This window comes from Salvelinus fontinalis, chromosome 29 (genome assembly GCF_029448725.1).
Source record: "Salvelinus fontinalis isolate EN_2023a chromosome 29, ASM2944872v1, whole genome shotgun sequence".
Taxonomy (NCBI): Eukaryota; Metazoa; Chordata; class Actinopteri; order Salmoniformes; family Salmonidae; genus Salvelinus; species Salvelinus fontinalis.
The window spans coordinates 20,356,240-20,379,108 of NC_074693.1; the positions used below are offsets into that span (position 1 = coordinate 20,356,240).

The 22,869-nt window shown below is 42.3% G+C and overlaps 2 protein-coding genes across 2 annotated transcripts; both read left to right on the forward strand.

The window, feature by feature from the left end:
* The first annotated feature begins 13,319 nt into the window (after positions 1 to 13,319).
* On the forward strand, positions 13,320 to 20,302 carry spon2b (spondin 2b, extracellular matrix protein). Its single transcript, XM_055887992.1, has 6 exons — positions 13,320 to 13,434; positions 14,083 to 14,327; positions 14,877 to 15,100; positions 16,801 to 16,992; positions 17,120 to 17,309; positions 18,443 to 20,302. Exons 2-6 carry the CDS (start codon positions 14,096 to 14,098, stop codon positions 18,622 to 18,624), a joined length of 1,020 nt encoding a protein of 339 aa, XP_055743967.1. The 5' UTR covers positions 13,320 to 13,434; positions 14,083 to 14,095; the 3' UTR covers positions 18,625 to 20,302.
* Positions 20,303 to 21,472: 1,170 nt separating this feature from the next.
* Positions 21,473 to 22,690, forward strand: si:ch211-255i20.3 (transmembrane emp24 domain-containing protein 9). Its single transcript, XM_055887963.1, is given in 3 exon segments — positions 21,473 to 21,537; positions 22,043 to 22,145; positions 22,541 to 22,690. Coding segments are annotated over 3 exon segments (318 nt in total).
* The last annotated feature ends 179 nt before the right edge of the window (positions 22,691 to 22,869 follow it).

Here is a 22,869-nt window from a genome sequence, read left to right on the forward strand (position 1 = left end):
TTTACTTCACTACATTCCTAAAGAAAATAATGTACTTTTTACTTCATACATTTTCCGTGACACTCAAAAGTACTCGCTACATTTTGACGGCATTGCAGGACTGGACAAGGGTCCAATTCACACACCCTGGTCATCCCTTCTGCCTCTGATCTAGCGGACTCACTAAACATAAATGCTTCATTTGTAAATTATGTCTAAATGTTGGTGTGCCCCTGGCTATCCGTAAATAAAAAGAAAATGGTGCCGTCTGCTATGCTTAATATAAGGAATTTGAAATTATTTATACGTTTACTTTTGATACTTAAGTATATTTTAGGAATTACATTTACTTTTGATACTTAAGTATATTTAAAACTCAATTATTTTAGGCCTTTACCACAGTAGTATTTTACTGGGTGACTCACTTCTCCTTGAGTCATTTTATGTTAAGGTATCTTTATTTTTAATGAAGTATGACAATTGTGTACTTTTTCCACCACTGGCGACTTGGAGCTGTGCATTATCATGCTGAAACATGAGGTGATGGCGGCGGATGAATGGCACGACAATGGGCCTCAGGATCTCGTCATGGTATCTCTGTTCATTCAAAATGCAATCGATAAAATGCAATTGTGTTCGTTGTCCGTAGCTTATGACAGCCCATACCATAACCACACCCCCACCATGGGGCACTCTGTTCACAACGTTGACATCAGCAAACTTCTCGCCCACACAACGCCATACACTTGGTCTGCGGTTGTGAGGCTGGTTTAGACAGACTGCACATTTTTCTAAAATGACAAAGACAATTTATGGTAGAGAAATTAAAATTAAATTAAGTTCTGGTGGACATTCCTGCAGTCAGCATGCCAATTGCACACTCCCTCAAATCAAATCAAATTTATTTATATAGCCCTTCGTACATCAGCTGATATCTCAAAGTGCTGTACAGAAACCCAGCCTAAAACCCCAAACAGCAAGCAATGCAGGTGTAGAAGCACGGTGGCTAGGAAAAACTCCCTAGGAAGAAACCTAGAGAGGAACCAGGCTATGAGGGGTGGCCAGTCCTCTTCTGGCTGTGCCGGGTGGAGATTATAACAGAACATGGCCAAGATGTTCAAATGTTCATAAATGACCAGCATGGTCAAATAATAATAATCACAGTAGTTGTCGAGAGTGCAGCAAGTCAGCACCTCAAGAGTAAATGTCAGTTGGCTTTTCATAGCCGATCATTAAGAGTATCTCTACCGCTCCTGCGGTCTCTAGAGAGTTGAAAACAGCAGGTCTGGGACAGGTAGCACGTCCGGTGAACAGGTCAGGGTTCCATAGCCGCAGGCAGAACAGTTGAAACTGGAGCAGCAGCACAGCCAGGTGGACTGGGGACAGCAAGGAGTCATCATGCCAGGTCGTCCTGAGGCATGGTCCTAGAGCTCAGGTCCTCTGAGAGAGAAAAAGAAAGAGAGAATTAGAGAGAGCATACTTAAATTCACACAGGACACTGGATAAGACAGGAGAAGTACTCCAGATATAACAAACTGACCCTAGCCCCCCGACACATAAACTACTGCAGCATAAATACTGGAGGCTGAGACAGGAGGGGTCAGGAGACACTGTGGCCCCATCCGATGTTACCACCGGACAGGGCCAAACAGGAAGGATATAACCCCACCCACTTTGCCAAAGCACAGCCCCCACACCACTAGAGGGATATCTTCAACCACCAACTTACCATCCTGAGACAAGGCCGAGTATAGCACACAAAGATCTCCGCCACGGCACAACCCAAGGGGGGGGGGGGGGCGCCAACACAGACAGGAAGATCACGTCAGTGACTCAACCCACTCAAGTGACGCACCCCTCCTAGGGACGGCATGAAAGAGCACCAGTAAGCCAGTGACTCAGCCCCTGTAGTAGGGTTAGAGGTAGAGAATCGCAGTGGAGACTCAAAACTTAAGACATCTGTGGCATTGTGTTGTGACAAAACGTAACATTTTAGAGTGGCCTTTTATTGCTCCCCAGCACAAGGTGCACTTATGTAATGATTATGCTGTTTATTCAGCTTCTTAATATGACACACCTGTCAGGTGGATGGATTATCTTGGCAAAAGAGAAATGATCCCTAACAGGGATGTAAACAGATTTGTGCACAACCTTTTAGAGAAATAATATTTTTGTGTGTAAACATTCTGGGATCTTTTATTTCTGCTCATGAAACATGGCACCAACAGTTTACATGTTGCGTTTATATTTTTGTTCAGTGTATAAGAGGCATGTTGAGTAGCATACTCAATCAACTCAGTTGTTAGATTTTCCTTGAGGCAATACGGTTACTCTTTTTAGCAGGGAATTATATGTGAATGTCAATATAAATTAGAAAGAGATCTGACAAATGTCTCACTTATGGCTAACAATTTACACTACTAACAATCATGGTATATTCGGTAAGACATGGCAACAGTTGCCAGCTATATTATCTAAACTACCCCCCCCCCCCCCCCCCAACAGACTTGGGCTGGGCTGCTGGCATGGACAACGGAAAGAGCTGTGTGTTTTTTGCACTCTAAATTACAATCCATGGAAAAGGCTGAAGAGCAGCTGGAAGATGTTTCTCTCAGAGCATTAAAAGCAGATGGAGTCCAGGCTTGATTGGTTTCCTACCTTGACGTTCTTCCTCTTTAATGTCAACCCGTCCAACAAACATTTGGCTCCTCTCAACACTTAAATCACAATTTGTTATTTATATGGTGCTTGTAACATATGGATGTGTTCGCTGCCTGCGTGGTAGAACCAGCCTTCACAGATGAATTCAGCGGTGCCTGAGACGCTGTCTGCGTGGTAGGCCCAGCCTTCACAGATGGATTCAGCAGTGACTGAGAAGCTGCCTGCGTGGTAGGCCCAGCCTTCACAGATAGATTCAGCAGTGACTGAGAAGCTGCCTGCGTGGTAGAACCAGCCTTCACAGATGGATTCAGCAGTGACTGAGAAGCTGCCTGCGTGGTAGGCCCAGCCTTCACAGATGGATTCAGCAGTGACTGAGAAGCTGCCTGCGTGGTAGGCCCAGCCTTCACAAATGGATTCAGCAGTGACTGAGAAGCTGCCTGCGTGGTAGGCCCAGCCTTCACAGATGAGTTCAAGCGGTGACTGAGACGCTGCCTGACAGGATTCCCAGACTTCCTCCCAGCTCTCTCTGAACAGAGATGCAGTTGGTTGAGTTGGGGCAGAGCTGCAGTTGGTTGAGTTGGGGCAGAGAGAAAGAGAAATATACAAGACATTAAACGGAAAGTGTTCTCTCCACACTGGGTTATAGATCCATATGCAGTGTTGGGTTTTCGCTTGCCAAAGTGGGTTATGGCGTTATTATGCCCAAAAGGAGCAGGAGAATATGCTCACTTGCAGAGGCATCAAGCCCATAGGGGGCACAGAGGCACGTGCCGCCTCAGACTGGTCCAGTAAACATTTTTCCCCCCCAAATTATTTGCTTTTTTTTTGTCCACTTAGCAAATTTATGAAGTTGGCCTTAGCTAGCCCAGATAGGTTCCCAATCTTGAAACCTCATAACTAAACTAAAAAAAAAAAGAAACGTCTCTATTTCTGGACCCTGTCTTTCAAAGATAATTCATAAAAATCCAAATAACTTCACAGATCTTCATTGTAAAGGGTTTAAACACTGTTTCTCATGCTTGTTCAATGAACCATAAACAATTAATGAACATGCACCTGTGGAACTGTCGTTAAGACACTAACAGCTTACAGACGGAAGGCAATTAAGGTCACAGTTATGAAAACTTAGGACACTAAGAGGCCTTTCTACTGACTCTGAAAAACACCAAAAGAAAGATGCCCAGGGTCCCTGCTCATCTGTGTGAACATGCCTTAGGCATGCTGCAAGGAGGCATGAGGACTGCAGATGTGGCCAGGGCAATAGATTGCAATGTCTGTACTGTGAGACGCCTAAGACAGCGCTACAGGGAGACAGGACGGACAGCTGATCGTCATCGCAGTGGCAGACCACGTGTAACAATACCTGCACAGGATCGGTACATCCGAACAGTACACCTGCGGGACAGGTACAGGATGGCAACAACAACAGCCCGAGTTACACCAGGAACGCACAATCCCTCCATCAGTGCTCAGACTGTCCGCAATAGGCTGAGAGAGGCTGGACTGAGGGCTTGTAGGCCTGTTGGAAGGCAGGTCCTCACCAGACATCACCGGCAACAACATCGCCTATGGGCACAAACCCATCGTCGCTGGACCAGACAGGACTGGCAAAAAGTGCTCTTCACTGACGAGTTGCGGTTTTGTCTCACCTGGGGTGATGGTCGGATTCACGTTTATCGTCAAAGGAATGAGCGTTACACCGAGGCCTGTACTCTAGAGCGGGATAGATTTGGAGGTGGAGGTCCGTCATGGTCTGGGGCGGTGTGTCACAGCATCATAGGGACTGAGCTTGTTGTCATTGCAGGCAATCTCAGTGCTGTGCGTTACAGGGAAGACATCCTCCTCCCTCAAGTGGTACCCTTCTTGTAGGCTCATTCTGACATGACCCTCCAGCATGACAATGCCACCAGCCATATTGCTCGTTCTGTGCGTGATTTCCTGCAAGACAGGAATGCCAGTGTTCTGCCATGGCCATCGAAGAGACCGGATATCAATCCCATTGAGCATGTCTGGGACCTGTTGGATCAGAGGGTGAGGGCAAGGGCCATTCCCCCCCAGTAATGTCCGGGAACTTGCAGGTGCCTTGGTGGAAGAGTGGGGTAACATCTCACAGCAAGAACTGGCAAATCTGGTGCAGTCCATGAGGGGGAGATGCACTGCAGTACTCAATGCAGCTGGTGGCCACAGTAGATACTGACTGTTACTTTTGATTTTGATCCCCCTTTGTTCAGGGACACATTATTCCATTTCTGTTAGTCACATGTTTGTGGAAATTGTTCAGTTTATGTCTCAGTTGTTGAATCTTGTTATGTTCATTCAAATATTTACACATATACCAAGAAGCCATTTCAGCCATTTCACTATCAATCAAGTTAGAGTAGCTAGCTTGTATAACTGTCTTAGCTGGCATGGCTAATGGTAAGGTTGGTAGACTTTGAAAAGCAAGCAATATCTAAATGTACTGAATAAGACTCACATTCCTTTCAATTTTGACCCAGATTTTAGCAGAGTTGCAGAGAATCATTTTTAGTTTCTTAAAAAATAAGAAGAAACATCGGTCAGAGGTATGCTTAGCTAGGCAGAAAAATAAACATATTTTTGACATAGAATTAAGCATAATGACTATGTTTTTAGATTGCAGGAAAAAGGTCTTTCAGGTGTTTGAAAAATGATCCAACTTTTGGACAGTGGTGTAAAGTACTTAAGTAAAAATACTTTAAAGTACTACTTAAGTAGTTTTTTGGGGTATTTTTACTTTCCTATTTATATTTTACTGACAACTTTTACTTTACTACATTCCTAAATAAAATATGTACTTTTTATTCCCTACATTTTTCCTGACACCAAAAAGTACTCGTTACATTTCGAATGCTCAGGCAGAACAGAATTAGGGTCCAATTCATTCACCTATCAATATAACGCATTGTCATCCCTACTGCCTCTGATCTGTCGGTCTCACTCAACACAAATACTGTCACGCCTGCTCCCACTCTCCCTTTCTGGTGCTCGTGTGCTTCATTACGCACACCTGTCACCATCATTACGCGCAGCAGCACTCATTGGACTCACCTGGATTCCTTCCCTTTGTTGATTACCATGTCTATAACTGTCTGCTCCCGTTTGTTCCCTGTGTCAGCATTATTGTCATTATGTGTTCATGTCCAGACGCTGTCCTGACCTGTTCCATGTCCATTGCTATGTTCACTCCTTATACCCGTTTCTCGTCTACCAGCGTCGATCCTTATAGAATGCTAACACCACTAAAAGAAGCATCAGGGAGTTTTGGATGGTGACGTCGTGTCCAGGTGCCGTCACCGAGGGAACCGGGGGTGCTTCAGCTAGCTTGTCGGGCTTCCACGCCTTAGCCTTGCTCGAGAGGTCGTCTTGCCTCCGTGGGATCGGCAGGCGCCCACCCCTCGTCCTGCTTCAGCCGGCCCATTAGGATCCCACGCCACAGCTGGTTTGTCGGGCTCCCACGCCTCAGCGGGATCGTCGGGCTTTCCCATTTCAGCCGGATCGTCAGGCTCCCACGCCTCTGCCGGTTCGTCGTGCTTCTACGCCCCAGCCAGCTTGACTAGCGCCCATGCCTCGGCCGACCCGTCAGGCTCACCCAGGTGGGACGCTGGGTGGCCTCTGGGGGGGGGGGGGGGGGGGGGGGGGGGGGGTACTGTCACGCCTGCTCCCGCTCTCCCAATTGTGCCGTCTGGTATGCTTGATATAAGGAATTTGATGTATAGAATTTACTTTTTACTTTTACTCAAATAACATTATGACATTTGAGTACTTTTTCCACCACTGTACCAGTAAAAGTAAAAATAACTTTGAAAAGTACTAAAGTAACTGTTGCCGGGTAAAATACTACTTGAGTAAAAGTTTAAAAGCATCTGGTTTTAAATATACTTAGTACTTTTCCCACCACTGCTTACAGACCCTCCCCACCTACTTTGTGCCCCCTCAGATTTTTTGGGTGCATGACGCCCTTGGCAACTTGGATGCCTCCTCTCAGCTCACAATAAAATCACTGTGCTCCACTTTGAAAAGAAGGGTACTGTCTTAAACCTAGTTTCAACACCTACATAGCAAAAATGTATACAGAAGCCAATTGTCTACATTTTAACTAAATAAAACTTAAAAAGGTTGAGTGCTTTGATATTTTTTTTAACCAAGACAAGCTTATAGCTGGGTAATTCACTCTTTAACACTTACATCAATCATTACTATGTGTGCAATTGTTTTTGTAGACCCTTATAATATTGCGCAACTGTTGGAATGTAAGGTAAACAGACAATTGGTCAAGGTGTTCAACTTGAACATTGGAAAAGAGGGGAATGGGGCCTAAAAATTGTTAGATACTACTGTACTGTTGGAGTAAGGGACACAAGCATTTCGCTACACCCACAATAACATCTGCTAAATATGTGTATGTGACCAATAAAATGTGATTTTAAAAAGACTACTAAAACAGAGGAAGGATTTTTATGTGTCAATTAAGAACAGTCCGGTTTGGCTATGCAAACATTTAGGCTGTATTTTTATTTTCATCGTTAACGGTCACGTTTTGAGAAACGAGACTGAGGAGATTGACCCACTTTCTGTTGTCCACCTGTGATTTGAATGGGAGCTGTTGTGTGCCATGTGGTTTCCATCAACATTTTGGCTAATAGGACCTCGGTGGTATCTTTACAAGCTTATCTACAGAAATGGTTTGAGAAATTCCCTCAGAAAGACACTGGTCTTTTATTGACGGAAGAGTTTAAATGCCTGCTAACATCCTTTCTTTTAGTTCTAGCCTTCACAATACTCAATTTAGATTTTCTTAGCTATAATCTGAATGATGACTTGTCAGCACCGATGGGCTTGCACCTAGACTACATGTGAATCAGGCCTTTTGTATTAAATGCACTGTTTTGATTCCCATGTAGGCTAGTTGCAATTCGAAAGCTTTTCCAAAGCAAAACCACCATTATGTCCCCTTAAAATTGACTCATGATTCCAAGAACCTATTCAAACATCTGGAGAGCAGTATTGTTTGAGAAAATCAAAGTAGTTTCAAGCAATAACAAAATAATAAATTCAGATGGTACTTGCTTTAATCCATCATAAACATATTAATGTCAGATATTTTTTCCAACTATCTGGTCCAAGGGGATTTTTGCCAGGACTTTCATCACTTCCATGACTGCATATGACTTCCAGAGTGGAGGGCAGCTGACCAGAAGAAGATTTCTGGAGGCCTGCAATTGGGCTCAACTTGACCCCAACATCAAGTGTATTTCTTAAGACACAATCTGGGCATCCTCAGATCATTCTGCTTGCTCTCTAAGGGAAGTGATGCTTAATCACAACCTTCCTTGCCTTTCAGTAGACATGCTAAAGCAATGCATTGCCTCTCTGACATAAGTCAAGTTTTACCGTCCATACTTGGACCTGCTGAATGTCAAACAAACTGAGGTCTTGATTCAATATGACAGCTAGATTCCCCCGAGTCCACCAGGGCCTTCGCTGTCCATTACCAGCATGGCTGCTTTCATAATTTACAAATGAACATTAATGACCAAAGTGGAGTGGAAATCTTTGGCATCAACCAATGGTCAGTCGTATGTTCTCCTTCCCAACATGTTCCTTCCCAGTCCATTGACCTTACACTTCAGTCAAATTGACTTAAAATCCTCTGTAAGTCCAATGGAAATGCAGTAATGCTATTGGAAACACCAGGCTTAACTTTATTATTGCGTATATTACATAAGATAGACTTTTTGAACATAAACAAAACATTATTTTCTAGTGACCTGAGGATGAAATATGTCTCTGCTATAACTCAAACTTAATTGTTTGTTAATTTCATTGGCATTTGTTTACACACACAAAGCTCAGGGCGAACAGTTTCAAATTAAGGTTTCAAATCCTTTGCCATACTTTAATAACATCCTATATAAGGATGTATTTCAACATCTTTTGTAGACTGTTAGTTGATTGGACTCGATGAGGGAAGGCAATGAAACTGTCTCTATGATAATCTTTCCATCTGCTCTCATAAATATTTAGACCTGAGAATGCCAGCGACTACACTGACAGCACGGAAACTGACTACACTGACAGCACGGAAAACACCAAGAGTCATCTTTCTCAACCATCCAAGCCCCTTCCACTGTCAACAAATGAGAAATGGTCTCTATTGTAATAACCTGTGAGAAAATAAGGCATTGTAGTCCATTGAGAGTATTTAGTAAAAAACGCTTGCACCTATCAAAACAAAATAAACCCCTTTTAGAGTTACCCGCTAAAGAGTTTAGAGTTACCCGCTAAAGAGTTTAGAGTTACCCTCTAAAAACAGAGTGCTTCAAAGATCCTTGAAGAGAGCTAGCTTTGGGTTTTGAGCAATAGTTTCACGACTTTAAGGACCTGACATTGAAAGACCGCACCGAAAGACCCATATTCTTGCCAGCATTGAGTGTCAGAGAGTACACCACACTGAAAGCTGTCTGTGTTTACCCAGTGAATGGTATACTGTATGTGCTTACCTAGTGAATGGTATACTGTCTGTGTTTAGCTAGTGAATGGTATACTGTCTGTGTTTAGCTTGTGAATGGTATACTGCATGTGTTTAGCTAGTGAATGGTATACTGTCTGTGTTAACCTAGTGAATGGTATACTATATGTGTTTAGCTAGTGAATGGCATAATGTATGTGTTTAGCTAGTGAATGGTATAATGTATGTGTTTAGCTAGTGAATGGTATACTGTCTGTGTTAACCTAGTGAATGGTATACTGTCTGTGTTTAGCTTGTGAATGGTATACTGTCTGTGTTAACCTAGTGAATGGTATACTGTCTGTGTTAACCTAGTGAATGGTATACTGTATGTGTTTAGCTTGTGAATGGTATACTGTCTGTGTTTAGCTAGTGAATGGTATACTGTATGTGTTTACCTAGTGAATGGCATCTCATCGACCTTCGCCTCTCCCGAGTCCGTACGGGAGTTGCAGCAATGAGACAAGACAGTAACTACTACCAATTGGATACCACGAAATTAGGGGAAAAAATAAATAAAAAAAGATTGAAATCTTTGGCCTGAATGCCAAGTGTCACGCCTGGAGGAAACTTGGCACCATCCCTACGGTAAAGCATGGCGGTGACAGCATCATGCTGTGGGGATGTTTTTCAGCGGCAGGGACTGGGAGACTAGTCAGGATCAAGGGAAAGATGAATGGAGCAAAGTATAGCGAGATCCTTGATGAAAACCTGCTCCAGAGTGCTCAGGACCTCAGACTGGGGTGAAGGTTCATCTTCCAACAGGACAACACAGCAGTTGCTTCAGGACAAGTCTCTGAATGTCCTTGAGTGGCCCAGCCAGAGCCCGGACTTGAACCCGATCTAACATCTCTGGAGAGACCTGAAAATAGCTTTGCAGCAACGCTCCCCATTACACCTGACAGAGCTTGAGAGGATCTGCAGAGAAGATTGGCGAAACTCCCCAAATACAGGTGTGCCAAGCTTGTAGCGTCATACCCAAGAAGACTCGAGGCTGTAATCACTGTGAAAGGTGCTTCAACAAAGTACTGAGTAAAGGGTCTGAATACTTATGTAAATGTAATATTTCATTTTTTTATTTTTTTATAAATTAGCAAACATTTTAAAAAATCTGTTTTTTCTTTGTCATTATGGGGTATTGTGTGTAGATTGATGAAGGGAAAAAATTATTTCATCAATATTAGAATAAGGCTGTAACGTAACAAATTCTGGAAAAATTCAAGGGGTCTGAATATTTTACGAATGCACTGTATGTGCAACTCTCACTCAAATTGAAACAGATCCTTTTTATTGATTTATTTCTATTAAAAACATGAATGTATAACAGACATGGGGATGTGTCTGGCAAGGAACCACTGTTACTTTCTTTCTGCAAGGCCCCCTAGCTGATGGGCATCTATTAACTGAATCCAGGTCACAGCACTAATGTAATCAGCTGAGTTATCTGAGCACCACAGGACTATGTTAGCCTGCATCACATTCTATCTCACTACTGTCTATAATACTACAGTACCTTTAAATTGTGTCATACTTCATGCTTGGTGCATGTGGTTCCCACATGTGATCATACCATCTTGATGTCTGGTTCTGTAGATTGTCCAGGTCCATCTGGGAAGTGGCCTGTAAACAAAACACAGGTGACTACGCCAAATAGGGGTTTACTGTTTTCAAATCCTGCTGAGGAAATGGATTTTGCACTTTAACTAAATGAAATTTAACCGCATTGTGTCAGTGCCAAAGGCCTATATATCAAACCAACATTTGAGAGGGTGAAGTTCCCTGTAAAAAGGGCTACCCATGCTGGAAAACAAATCTCTCTTATTTTGGAGAGGCCCTGTAAATCATGTTCTTTATACCTCCGGCCGAAGTCAGACGACTCCCACGGTGGGAGAGGTGGATGATTGAAATACCAGCGGGCTCTCACTTAGTGGGTCAATAGAGGAGAACCTGTGTTCAACGGGAGAAACAGAGCCTGAGAAAGCAACCTGGTCTCAGAGCATTTTGCAAAATTCCACTCCATTCAGTACGGATTTTCAAAACGTACAATATTTTACGAATTTGCAAAACGTATGATATGTTACGAATTCCAATTTGTTGTGGCTAACGTTAGCTAGGTGACTAATGTTAAGATTAGCTAGCTGGCTAATGTTAGCTAGGCTAGGGCTTAGGGTTAAGGTTAGGTGTTTGGTTAAATAGTTAATTGAGTTTTGGCACTGATCTAGCTATGTATTCAGTATCCTACATTATTATAACCTTAATTTCTATTCCTAAATTAAATGTGTTGGTGCATGAAAATCAGAATATCAGACCTGTCTCTATGTATCTCTAATTCTTCTCCCACTTGTACGTCTGTGAGAATCCCCTCTCATCCTCCCATGATGTATGTCTCTCTCCAGCCTGGTCTCATAGACTAGACGTAACATAGTTAACATAAATCCAGGACACTCAAATTAGTACGATATGTTAGGTTTGGTATGGTTACATAAGACAGAAGGTTACTTAAGGCAAAATGAAAGGAGGGTGGTTGGTCGGGGTAGAAGGGTAGGTCTATAATGCAAACGTCTAGCAACCCATAGGTCGAATCTCATCAGGGACAACTTTAGTATATTAGCTAATTAGCACATTTTCAACTACTTACTACTTTGCAACTACTTAGCATGTTATATAACCCTTCCCCTAAACCTTTTAGCTAACCCTAACCTTAATACAATCTTTCACATTGGCTCAATTAATGCAAAAAGCTTGAAGAAACTTAATAACAAACTTAATCTTATAACTGCTATTCTAAATACACAGATCAACACTGGAACAGATGCTTATTCAAACATAGATTGAAAATAATATGTGTAGGCACAGTAGAGCTTTCACAGACGTCGAGAGTCTCATTAAGCAAGTTGTATAGGATTTTACAACTTTGGCAGATGTCTCCGATACAAGGGTCCAACATGTATAGCATATCCCCACATTGGCGTATATCCCACCTGCTGCCTGTCTGCAGCTTCCATTACCGTCAAGCTGTGGTTTGATATTTTGATGGAAGTGACATAACAAGGAAATTACACTCGGAAATTGGAGGTGATTATTGCCTAACAAGCGCTAAGGGCAATGTTTGGTGCCGTAGAGAAAAAGAGAAAAGTGCCAGAGAAGTCAGTCAATATTTTGCCCAGGTGTGGTTGTGGGGAGACCCCTCTAAACGTTTCTCCACCACTCTCACAGTCAGAGGGCCATGGCACCGTGTTTATAGCTGCAACCACACTTTGTTTGTATCCCCTCCTTTCTTTCAGTAGACATTTCATTTTCCTCTGCCACTCCTGACCTACACCTGCGGTCATGCCATGTTTTGACTGGTATTTATTACGTCCTAACATAATAAGGTTACAGATGTTTCATCAGTTTTACAGAGTTTTAGCAGATAATGCACATTACTTTGAGCCCTTACCATCATTAAATACAGTGTGCATATGGTACAATCAAATATCAACACATTGAATATTGATAATCAGTTAAATTAGATAATTGATAATCAATTAACTTACCTCACTCACATTGATGTGAAATAAATCGCTTGCTTGCAAGATTTTACAACAGAATGTATACTGCATGTGCACTTCTGATTGAACTTCTGGAACTTAATCAACAGAATCTCACAAATAACCCTAGTCTCGGCGTTAAAGAGCAAGGAGTGGGAGTGGGAGGGCAGCAGTGGCAGCGGCAGAGGGAGCAGTGGAGGTGAAACATGAGCATGTGAAAGCAATTACAGCAGCAGGCTAGAGCTGTTAGCCTGAATGTGGGCTAGAAGGGCTGCCGGCTCAGGCTGTCTCTCCATCCCTATCCCATCGCCAAGTTGTCCGCCGGCCAAGCCACTTCCCCACAACTCTGCTGGCCTAAAAATCAAGAGGCCCTGCATAGGCAGGCGTGGTCCCTGCTCCAGCTCCACTCACACTGTAGACTAGACCCTTTTAGGAAAAAACTATATCCCCTTGTTTCCAACTATGATCTATTCACTCACACCCTGGGAGGACTAGGAGGGAGGGAGAGAGGGAGGGAGGGAAGGAAAAAAGGAGGGAAGGAGAGAGCGCTAATGCATCAGTGAAGCTGGGAGGGGTCAGGGCAGGGGTTATTGATATTGTTCAACTGAGGAGACCTCTGGAAGGCATAAATAGCTGAGGGAAGCGTTCAGGTCTCGCAGTCCCTCCTCAAGACAGCCCAGGCACAAGTTTCACTCCTCAACTTCAACGATAACCACATCTGTATCTGAAAACTCAGTAAGTACCCACTCCTCTGTCGTCTCAAGCACTGCCTTACTGAATGTCAAATGGACCTTTGTGTAGAGCGGATCTGACAAGCATGCGTGCAATGAGTACTGTAGGTGTTATGTGTGGAAAGCAAAAGCTATTTGTCACTCATCTAAATGTTGTGAACAAGTGTTCTATGAATGCATGATGATCCTAATGGCATAAGCTTATTTATATTCATGAATGCGTACACATGTGAATTGTCAGACTTAATGTCGCCGCTGTTACATTCCTAGGCTTTCATTGTCAGTAGGTTAGCTGTGAATGTTCATACTCATGTAGCCTAACGCAATAATAATGAATGAAGACGAATTATCGTGTATAGACTGCAAACACCTTAGAATTCTATCAGTGCAGATATTAATATAAACATCTACATTGATGTCAAGCCTGCATCTGACCTGCTTCTGTTTCCCATTTCACTTTCACACTCATTGTTGCACTGTGTTTAAGCGAGTGTTTGAGTCTGGAACTGTGGAAATGTTTTAAGGCCAAAATTCTTTCCTCATCAGTCATATGGACCACGTACTTTAAACCAACGCAGAAGGAATGTGGTTGGTTGCCCAGTCAAGTGGTGCAGAACCTGAAATGACCCTCCTTCCCCTATCTCTTTTCCAGCTCAGTAACAAGCATGGAAAGAGACATGAACGTGAGCAGCACTAGCAGTGTGGTGCACTGGCTAGCCAGCCTGACCCTAACCCTGCTTGGGAGTGTCCACCCCATGCCTGTGACCATAGACCCAGTGTGCACGGCAGACACCACTGCCAAGTACAGCCTGACATTTACAGGGATGTGGAGCCAAACCTCCTTCCCTAAGCAGTACCCAATCTACCGTCCCCCTGCCCAGTGGTCCCCTCTCATTGGTAAGTGAAATACTTTTTGGGCGGCAGGCAACCTAGCAGTTAAGAGCGTTGGGCTAGTAACCGAAAGGTTGCTGGTTCGAATCCTCGAGCTGACTAGGTGAGACATCTGTCGATGTGCCCTTGAGCAAAGCATTTAACCCTAATTGATATTTTAAGTCGCTTTGGATAAAAGCGTCTGCTTAATGACAAAAAATATATAAAATAAAATGTACTGTTATTAGCCTGTGATCTGACTCCCTTTGTTAATACTGTAATAGTAATCTTATACTGTAGATTCCTATATTCATGTATTAAACATAGACATCAGGTAAGTACTATAAACATCTGGTAAATGTATGGTAGTAGACGTGCATTGCAGATTTCCAGATTTTCCCTATAATTTAAAACTCTTTGAGCACCTGGAAAAGCGGTATATGCATCCAATCCATTATTATTAGTTTACAGTGTGCCTGAAAAGCAGACATTTTAAATACATTCTGAGCTGCTAGTTAAGAGCTACACAAACTGGGGGAAACAATCCATGTAATATGTGCAATTCTTCCATTCAAGGGGTGACCCACAGTTCAGACTATCATATCTGGCAGCGGAATGAGTTTGCAAGCAACGGGGTGAGGGAGTTCTCTGAGAAGGGTGAGGCCTGGACTCTGATGAAGGAGGTGGAGGCGGCTGGGGAACGCATCCAGAGTGTCTACGGGCTGTTCTCTGCTCCAGCCTTGGTTGGGGGAACGGGCCAGATGACCTCAGAGTTCGAGGTCTTTGCAAGGCACTCTTTTGTAAGTTTCTCAATCTTCACAGAGCATTCAATATCTATCTAAAATACCTCTCTCAATGTCCATCTATCTAATATACCTCTCTCAATGTCCATCTATCTAATATACCTCTCTCAATGTCCATCTATCTAATATACCTCTCTCAATGTCCATCTATCTAATATACCTCTCTCAATGTCCATCTATCTAATATACCTCTCTCAATGTCCATCTATCTAATATACCTCTCTCAATGTCCATCTATCTAATATACCTCTCTCAATGTCCATCTATCTAATATACCTCTCTGAATGTGCACCTATTTACTTGAAAAAAAACTTTTATATTAAAAGTTGGTACAGGGTTTAGAATACGTGGTGTAGGTTTTACATAGTAATCTCTCTATGACAATATACTTGATTTCTGGCATAGTCTCGAAGAGACTGAAGATCTCGTACAACGCTGTATACTACTCCCTTCACAGAACAGCGCAAACTGGCCCTAACCAGAATAGAAAGAGGTGTGGGAGGCCCCGGTGCACAACTGAGCAAGACGACAAGTACATTAGAGTGTCTAGTTTGAGAAACAGACGCCTCACAAGTCCTCAACTGGCAGCTTCATTAAATGGAACCCGCAAAACACCAGTCTCAAAGTCACCAGTGAAGAGGCGACTCCGGGATGCTGGCATTCTAGGCAGAGTTGCAAAGAAAAAGCCATATCTCAGACTGACCAATAAAAATAAAAGATTAAGATGGACAAAAGAACACAGACACTGGAGAGAGGAACTCTGCCTAGAAGGCCAGCATCTTGTCCTCTTGCTCAGTTGTGCACCGGGGCCTCCTACTCATCTTTCTATTCTGGTTAGAGCCAGTTTGAGCTGTTCTGTGAAGGGAGTAGTACACAGTGTTGTACGAGATCGTCAGTTTCTTGGCAATTTCTCGCATGGAATAGCCTTAATTTCTCAGAACAAGAATAGACTGAGAAGTTTGAGAAAAAGGTTATTTGTTTCTGGCCATTTTGAGCCTGTAATCGAACCCACAAATGCTGATGCTCCAGATACTCAACTAGTCTAAAGAAAGACAGTTTTATTGCTTCTTTAATCAGAACAACACTTTTCAGCTGTGCTAAGATAATTGCAAAAGGGTTTTCTAATGATCAATTAGCCTTTTAAAATGATAAACTTGGATTAGCTAACACAACATGCCATTGGAAAACAGGAGTGATGGTTGCTGATAATGGGCCTCTGTACACCTATGTAGATATTCCATTTTTAAAAATCCGCCGTTTCCAGCTACAATAGTCATTTACAACATTAACAATGTCTACACTGTTTTTCGGATAAATTTGATGTTATTTTAATGGACAAAAAAAAAAGTTTTTTTTTCAAAAACAAGGACATTTCTAAGTGACCCCAAAATTTTGAACGGTATTGTACATATATGTTTTTACACAACATTCAGGGACCAGCATTTGGGACCAGTTTCTTATTATTGGCCTCGGGGTATTCAATAAAAGATGTCAGCAAAAATAATTATTCTTACTGTTGGAAGTCTCTGTTGGAACTGTAGTTGAGGAAAGCTCTGTAAAGATGAGAGTACGGAATAATGAAGAGCAGATTAAGACCGCTGATCCTTTGAGTGTCTGCACTAAATTTGAGTTTACTGTTAGACGGACTCCTAGAAACATCCACACATAACCCATCCTACTTCCCCCTCTCTCTACAGCTATCCTTCATAGTGCGGATAGTTCCCAGCCCAGACTGGTTCCTGGGAGTGGACAGCTTTGACCTGTGTGAGGGAGACCAGTGGAAGGAGAGTGTCACATTGGAGCTGTACCCCTACGATGCAGGCACTGACAGTGGCTTCACCTTCTCCTCTCCCAACTTTGAGACCATTCCTCAGGACAAAGTCACACAGGTAAATCTAAAAGAGCCCATGGTTGATCATCATGTCCATGCTGTAGGTAACTGATGATGCTATATCAACTTCGGTAATCAATACCAGAAGTGCTGTTGACAACACAACTTGATTTTGTCCTTTCCAGATAACGTCATCTTCTCCAAGCCATCCTGCCAACTCTTTCTATTATCCCCGTCTGAAGAATCTGCCACCCATGGGCAAGGTCACCCTCACAAAGACCAAGAACAACCAGATCTTCAGCATACCCATGGAGCCCACCCAGTTCAACCAGACTGGCAATGAGATTGGCAATGAGATTGAGGACTCTCTCATAAGTAAGCAAGAAACATTTAAGAAACAAATACAGTGAACTAATATTTATCGCTTGCTATCCTGCAATCCTACCTCTCTTATAGAAAAAAACTTGATCAATTATTGTTTTTAACGTAATCATCATCTTATGAACCAAGATTTATTCAATTTAACCCCATTAAAATGAAGAAGAGAGCAAATAATTGGCACTGGCCATCTGGCAAAACATAAAGAGTAAAGTAAAGCCTTGCGGTAATCGGATCCGTTGTGCGCCAGCATTGAGTTGGAGTCAGCAAGAGCTGTTCCTCTGTGCCCATGGCAACCAGGCAACACACAGGATAAAGGAGGTCAAAGGCATTGGACATTTCCTGCCTCTCAGCACTGATGTCAAGTAGTCCAGCCTTGCTTTTATTTCCACGTTACATCCTCCTGCTTCTCTAATTCTCCCAAAAAATAACCTCAATCTGTGATAGATATCAACATTTTACTGGCTCATAACATGGGGGGGAGGGGGGGGGGGGCTAGGCAAACCACAGGATGTTTAAAACATACAAAGTCAAGTTTCTGTAATTTAATTATTCAATAAAAGTTCATCCAGATTTAGAAACCGTAGCCAGGAATGTACCGCTACGAGCTTTGGATATATAAAAACATAAATTTTAAAGAATTTCCTTACATTGGGATTTACTTTGGCATACATACGAAATACATTTGGTTAACCTGTATATTCTATTCAATCATAAAATGTCCTGTTTCCTACAGTATTACAGCTATATTTGACATAGCACTTGGAAATATTCTATAACATTTTTTTCTGATTGAGCAAATTAACTTGATTAATAAATCAAGTCTTCCCCTTTCGTATGAAATGGTGTTGGGTGGCTTAGCTAAATCAGTCATTTTAACCTATGCCTGAAGGCTTATCCTTGTGTGGCATGTTATAACTCCAGCAGACCACCACGCACACGCACACACACACAGAGGGGCCCTAGAGCCTAACTAGAGAAAGGGTCACTGAAATCATATCAACCCCTACTGCTGCACGCGCATGTGTTACAGGTCTCTGGTCTCTTGCAATTCAAGTGTTCTATGGATTGCTAAAATAATGTCTTAATGCATATTACTAACAGAGTATATCTGGTGTCCTTCCCACTAGATTCCACCCCTCTAGACTGTGAGGTGTCTGCATGGTCACCCTGGGGCCTGTGCAAAGGCAAATGCGGAGACTCAGGCGTGCGCCACAGAACTCGCTACATTCACCTACAACCAGCAAACAATGGGGTAGTCTGCCCCCCACTGGAAGAGGAGAACAAATGTATCCCTGATAACTGCTTATGACTGGCCGGCAAGAGTACGAAACAGAAAAGAAGAGGCCATGCAAGACGACAAAGAGTACGAAAGATGCGTCCGTCATCTCCACTGGAGAAGCCCAAGCTGTAGAAATTGACCCTTTTCTCGCTGGGCTTCCTAGCCTATTCACTGGGAACAGTGGAGGCTGGTGAGGAGAGGACGGTTCAAAGTAATGGCTGGAATGGAATAGATGGAACAGTATCTAACCATTAGAAACAAGTGTAATATCATTCCATTCCAGCCATTACTATGAGCCCGTACTTCAATTTAAAGTGGCACCAGCCACCACTGACTGGGAAAGATTTATAAATGGGTCACAGACATGCAATTATTGTGAAGCCTGAGGAGTGAAGAGGTTGTCTAGAAACTTTGCCCTTAGTTCTTCCTTGTGATTAATGTTTCCCTATGTTATTGGGTTTTCTGCGGTAGCTAGCCATGAGTCTGAAAAATCATTCTTAAATTCAAATCTGGACCTGGAAGCCAGTTACACTGTTTTTTTCTTCTTCTTCTTCATTCCTCCCCTCTAATCCAGGACTGATTTAGACCTGGGACACCAGGTGGGGCCAACTAATTATCAGGTAGAACAGAAAACCAGCAATACTTCAGACCTTGCAGGGTAAGATTTGAACATCCCTGTTACAGATGATCAGCACTGTTGGAAAAAGTACCCAATCATCATACTTGAGTAAAAGTATAGAACATCACTTAAGTAAAAGTGAAAGTCACCCAGTAAAATGTTACTTGAGTAAAAGTCGGCACCATGTTCTTGTTTTTAGCCAGGGGCAAACTCCAACACTCAGACATTATTTACAGACAGCCAGGGGCAAACTCCAACACTCAGACATTATTTACAGACAGCCAGGGGCAAACTCCAACACTCAGACATTATTTACAGACAGCCAGGGGCAAACTCCAACACTCAGACATTATTTACAGACAGCCAGGGGCAAACTCCAACACTCAGACATTATTTACAGACAGCCAGGGGCAAACTCCAACACTCAGGCATCATTTACAAAAGATGCATTTGTGTTTAGTGAGTCCGCCAGAACATTGGCAGTAGGGATGACCACGTGTTCTCTTGATATGTGTGTGAACTTCACAATTTTCCTGTTCTGCTAATCATTCAAAATGTAAGGAGTACTTTGGGTTGTCAGGGAAAATGTATGGAATTAAAAGTACAATATTTTCTTTAGGAATGTAGTGAAGTTAAAGTAAAAGTTGTCAAAAATATAAATAGTTAAGTAAAGTACAGACACCCCCAAAAACCTACAACAATTTCTCCAGTACTTTAAAGTATTTTTACTGAAGTACTTTACACCACTGACGATATGGCAGTCAACCCCAAAACCTCATAGAAGGCTCCATTACTTACAATAGACCAGATGTGTGTTTACAGATAAAGCACTCTTTTCCATGATGCTCTCTACTACAGAGAATATATTTATTTACAGGGTTTGGACCTTTACTGTACAGTATCAAGCAGTATAAATCTCACACTCGATCGTGCTATTGAGATATTGTCAAAATCAGAGAGAAATGGCAAAATGCGTACTTTTCTGAGAAAATGTACCTCCTTCTAAAAAACAGTACACCGAATTTTGTTGATGTTTGTCTGTCTGTATGTATGTTCTTTGTAAGTCCAATAAACTGTAAATACATGTAAGTTGATTGCAATTTTATTTTTAATTGATGTAAAGCAACAATATTTCATACAATCAACAAAATACCTCATGCTACACAACAGCATTCACCACAGCATAAAATAGGCCTACAAAACACAACGATCTCAAAGGAGTGTCCCTGTCATGAAAATCTTTGTTACTCATTGATGTTGTTTGCTATCTATGCCAAAGCTTTCATTAGTCATACCTGACATACTTCATCATGCCATGTCGCAGGATAAGATATGACAAACTGTCTTTCAAAGTAGTACAAATGAGCTCTTCCCTAGAAAACCCCTAAGCTACCGAAAACCTGAGAAATAGACTGACTCTGAAAAATTCCAAGAAATAGCAATCATTGCCTACATCTGGGCCATTGGTGCCTTTCGCGTCATATATTTCTGCTTGTTTCTCAAGTGTTGGTCTTATTTCAAACCAATGACAAATGATGGAAAATTACTGGGAAAAGTAACAGGAAAAATAGACAGATTCTTGGCTTTTGATGTAGAAGGACAGTCTTTGCAGATACTATGCGAGTACAATCTTAGGGGAAAAAGGTACTATCGAGAACCTAAAAGGGTTCTTCAGCTGTCCCCATAGGAAACCCCTTTGAAGAGCTACTTTTGGTTCCAGGTAGAACCCATTTGGTTCCAGGTAGAACCCTTTTTGGTTCCATGTAGAACACTTTCCACAGAGGATTCTACATGGAACCCTAAAGGGTTTTCCTATGGGGACAGCTAAAGAACCCTTTTGGGAACCATTTTTTCTAAGAGTGTAGGTTTCATGATGGTACAGTGCACACTAGTTAATAAGTGAACAATCTCATGTTCCTTTATCAGTACATGTGGGCTTCTACTACTGGTCAGGCTTATCAGTTTCTCTGCTGACCTTGGGTACCCACTCAGACGCAGTTTGGATGGCCGGTCGCAGCAACAGCAGGTGTCAGTTCCTCACACCAGAGTTGTCGCCTGCACACTAGCAACCATAAGGCTCATTATACTCATTTAACTTTGTCACATACTGCGTGTCAAAATGAATGTGAGGGGCATTGGGCTGTGGGTGCTGTGTTACCTGGCACTGATGGCTGCTATGTACTTTGATCTGGGTGAATATTAGCAAAAGTGCCTCATCAAGGGAAAAAAAAGTGCCTCATCAAGGAAATTCCAGGTAACATGCTGATCACAGGTCAGTTCTATGGGCAGGTGGAGAGGAGGACATTGTTCTGCATGGTTGATAGGTGAGTTCTATGGGCAGGTGGTTTAAAAAGTGCAATGGATTAGCAGAGATCATGATGAAGTCAACCATTTAAAAAGTGAAATGAGTTAGCAGAGATCATGAAGAAGTCAACCAATTAAAAAGTTCATTGGGTTAGCAGAAATCATGATAAAGTCAACCAGGAGGCATATGGCATTTGTTTGATATTCTATTACATTTTTAATTTAACCTTTATTTAACTAGGCAAGTCAGTAGTATTCTAGTAGTATTTGCACGCTTAATTTGCAAAATCATCTCTACTTTTTCTGTAATAATGGCTTACTCCAAAGCAATTTTAAGCACATTAGATTAATAAAACATGTGGAATATCAGCTGTCTGTGTTGTGTTTTTCTCAGGTAATTTTCTTTTGGAGTATTGGGAAAAAGAACCCTAACTCCCCTCCTCTTGGCCTCACTATCACTGTGATCCAGACCACCATGCCATTTTTATTTTCCTTCTAGATATTAATTAAAAAAACATATGACAGATTTGGAAAATTCGAATTCACATCCCACGCTTCTGGCCCACATTGGTTGTGCATGCAGTCGAACTCAAATCTAAGGTTTTCCATTTTCGCCGGTGACAGGCTTGTGAGTTCCTCCACACCATGCACTGTGTCTGCTGGACTGTGTTGCTCCACAACCATATCTGAATATTGTTCTGATATTTCCAATGCAGAGGATTCATTTTGATGTTGACCCCAGTGCTGAGGCACAAAGACAAAGCTCAGACCATGGAGTACAACCTGAACCCCTAAGAGACCAGATGCTAAACATCAACACAAGGAAATAATCAAACACACTTTGTTATGAAAAGGGTCATTTTCCAAATGTCTAGTTTCAGAAAAAAGCTGACTATTATTTTGATCAGAACTAGGCCTATAGTACAATACATGAAAACAACAAGTATTGTGTTGCGCTACTAGGCCTGTCCTTTTAACGGTCTAGAATGAACTATTCACCAGTCCTTTTATTCATATTCACAGGAACTAGATGAGACGTTTTGCCAGATCAGTGAAGAAACCAATGGGAAAGTTTTGTGGTGGGCTGTTGTGTAGACTTCCATTCAACTATCAGTTGGATTTTGGCAAATCAAAAGACTGAAAGACTTCCTGATTGCAAAGAAGTTGGTTTGATAAGAACTTTAGAGCAGGAATGATGTCTTGCAGTACAATGCAAAGTGGCCACTAGAGTCAACTGCTATTCCAAACTAAACTAAGATCAGTGCTGAGGAGGCATCTACTTTACTGTACATCCTTCTAGAGACAATGTATGAATTCATAAAATGTGTTTGTTTCATCTTACACAACTATCC